We start from the raw sequence: 1,715 nt of genomic DNA, 5'->3' as shown, positions 1-1,715 counted from the left end.
GGGGCCTGGGGGGGGTGTCCGTGCTCACCTTGATGACCAGGTAGCGGGGGGGGTCGCGGGCCATGCGGGTGAACTCGTTCGCCAGCTCCTTGAAGGTGGGACGGATGTTTTCATCGATCATCCAACCTGGGGGGGGGACATGGTGGGGGCTGAGAGCCAGGACCCTGCCCTGAGGAGGGGGGGACAGGACCAGGATCTTCCCCAGGGATGGGGACAGGGATGGGACCAGGAATCTGCCCCCAGGGATGGGGACATGGATGAGGACAGAGCCAAGTCCCTGCTACAGGGATGGGGACAGGACCAGGACCTTGTCCCAAGGATGGGGATAAGAACAAGGAGCCTGTCCCAGGGATGGGGACAGGACCAGGAATCTGCCCCAGGGATGGGGGGACACAGCCAGGACTGCGCCCCAGGGACGGGGACAGGAGCAGAGACCCTCCCTGGGGAGGGGGGACAGGGCTGGGGACACGGTTGGGGACGGGAGCAGGACCCTCTCCAGGGATGGGGACAGGAGCAGGACCCTCCCTGGGGAAGGGGACATGGTTGGGGACAGGAGAAGGACCCTCCCCAGGGATGGGGACAGGTTGGGGACAGGAGAAGGACCCTCCCCAGGGATGAGGACAGGTTGGGGACAGGAGAAGGACCCTCCCCAGGGATGGGGACAGGTTGGGGACAGGAGAAGGACCCTCCCCAGGGATGGGGACAGGAGCAGGACCCTCCCTGGGGAGGGGGACATGGTTGGGGACACGGATGGGGACGGGAGCAGGACCCTCTCCAGGGATGGGGACAAGGCTGGGGATGGAAGTAGGACCCTCTCTGGGGATGGGGACAGGAGAAGAACCCTCCCCAGGGATGGGGACAGGTTGGGGACAGGAGAAGGACCCTCCCCAGGGATGGGGACAGGAGGAGAACCCTCCCTGGGGAGGGGGACATGGTTGGGGACACGGTTGGGGACGGGAGCAGGACCCTCTCCAGGGATGGGGACAAGGCTGGGGATGGAAGTAGGACCCTCTCTGGGGATGGGGACAGGAGAAGAACCCTCCCCAGGGATGGGGACAGGTTGGGGACAGGAGAAGGACCCTCCCCAGGGATGGGGACAGGAGCAGAACCCTCCCTGGGGAGGGGGACATGGTTGGGGACACGGTTGGGGACAGGAGCAGGACCCTCTCCAGGGATGGGGACAGGAGCAGGACCCTCCCTGGGGGTGGTGGCCCCACACTCACACTTCACCATCACCATGTAGACGTCGATGGTGCAGATCTGGGGCTGCGAGAGCCGCTCGCCCTTCTCCAGCAGGTCGGGCACCTCGACCAGTCGGATCCCGGCGTAGGGCTCGGCCCCGAAGGTCATCATCTCCCACAGTGTCACGCCTGCGGGGACAGTCCCCGTGAGCCCCACGGGGCTGGGGCAGGGGGGGGCTGGAGGGGGTGGTGGTTCTGGGGGTCCGGCGCTCACCGTAGCTCCAGACGTCGCTCTGGTGCGTGTACTTCCCAAAGTGGATGCTCTCCAGTGCCATCCACTTGATGGGGGTCTGCCAGGGAAGGAGAGGTGTCGGGGGGACGTGGATGGGTGGGGGGGACACGGGGACAGAGTGGGGGACACCCCACAGGGGCAGGGGGCACCCCACAGGGTGGTGGGCACGAAGGGATGGGACATCTCCAGGTGCTGGGGGTACCAAGGACACGGAGAGGAGGGGATGCGGTGGGTCCCAAGGG

At 66.5% G+C, this 1,715-nt stretch overlaps 1 protein-coding gene across 1 annotated transcript in view; it reads right to left on the bottom strand.

Annotated features, from left to right (window-relative positions):
- ERBB3 (erb-b2 receptor tyrosine kinase 3) overlaps nt 1–1,715 on the bottom strand; it is a gene marked incomplete at its 3' end in the record, with an annotated part of 34,528 nt that overhangs the window by 4,625 nt on the left and 28,188 nt on the right. The window contains 4 exon segments of the mRNA XM_014960564.1: nt 29–126; nt 1,224–1,370; nt 1,456–1,636; nt 1,639–1,715. The exon segment at nt 1,639–1,715 is cut by the window's right edge and continues 115 nt beyond it. Of these exon segments, the coding sequence (XP_014816050.1) occupies nt 29–126; nt 1,224–1,370; nt 1,456–1,636; nt 1,639–1,715 (503 nt within the window).

Source organism: Calidris pugnax, unplaced genomic scaffold (genome assembly GCF_001431845.1).
Source record: "Calidris pugnax isolate Ruff unplaced genomic scaffold, ASM143184v1 scaffold541, whole genome shotgun sequence".
In the NCBI taxonomy this organism is placed as follows: domain Eukaryota; kingdom Metazoa; phylum Chordata; class Aves; order Charadriiformes; family Scolopacidae; genus Calidris; species Calidris pugnax.
The sequence above is the reverse complement of the archived record's forward strand: the minus strand, read 5'-3'. Positions and strand labels throughout refer to the sequence as shown.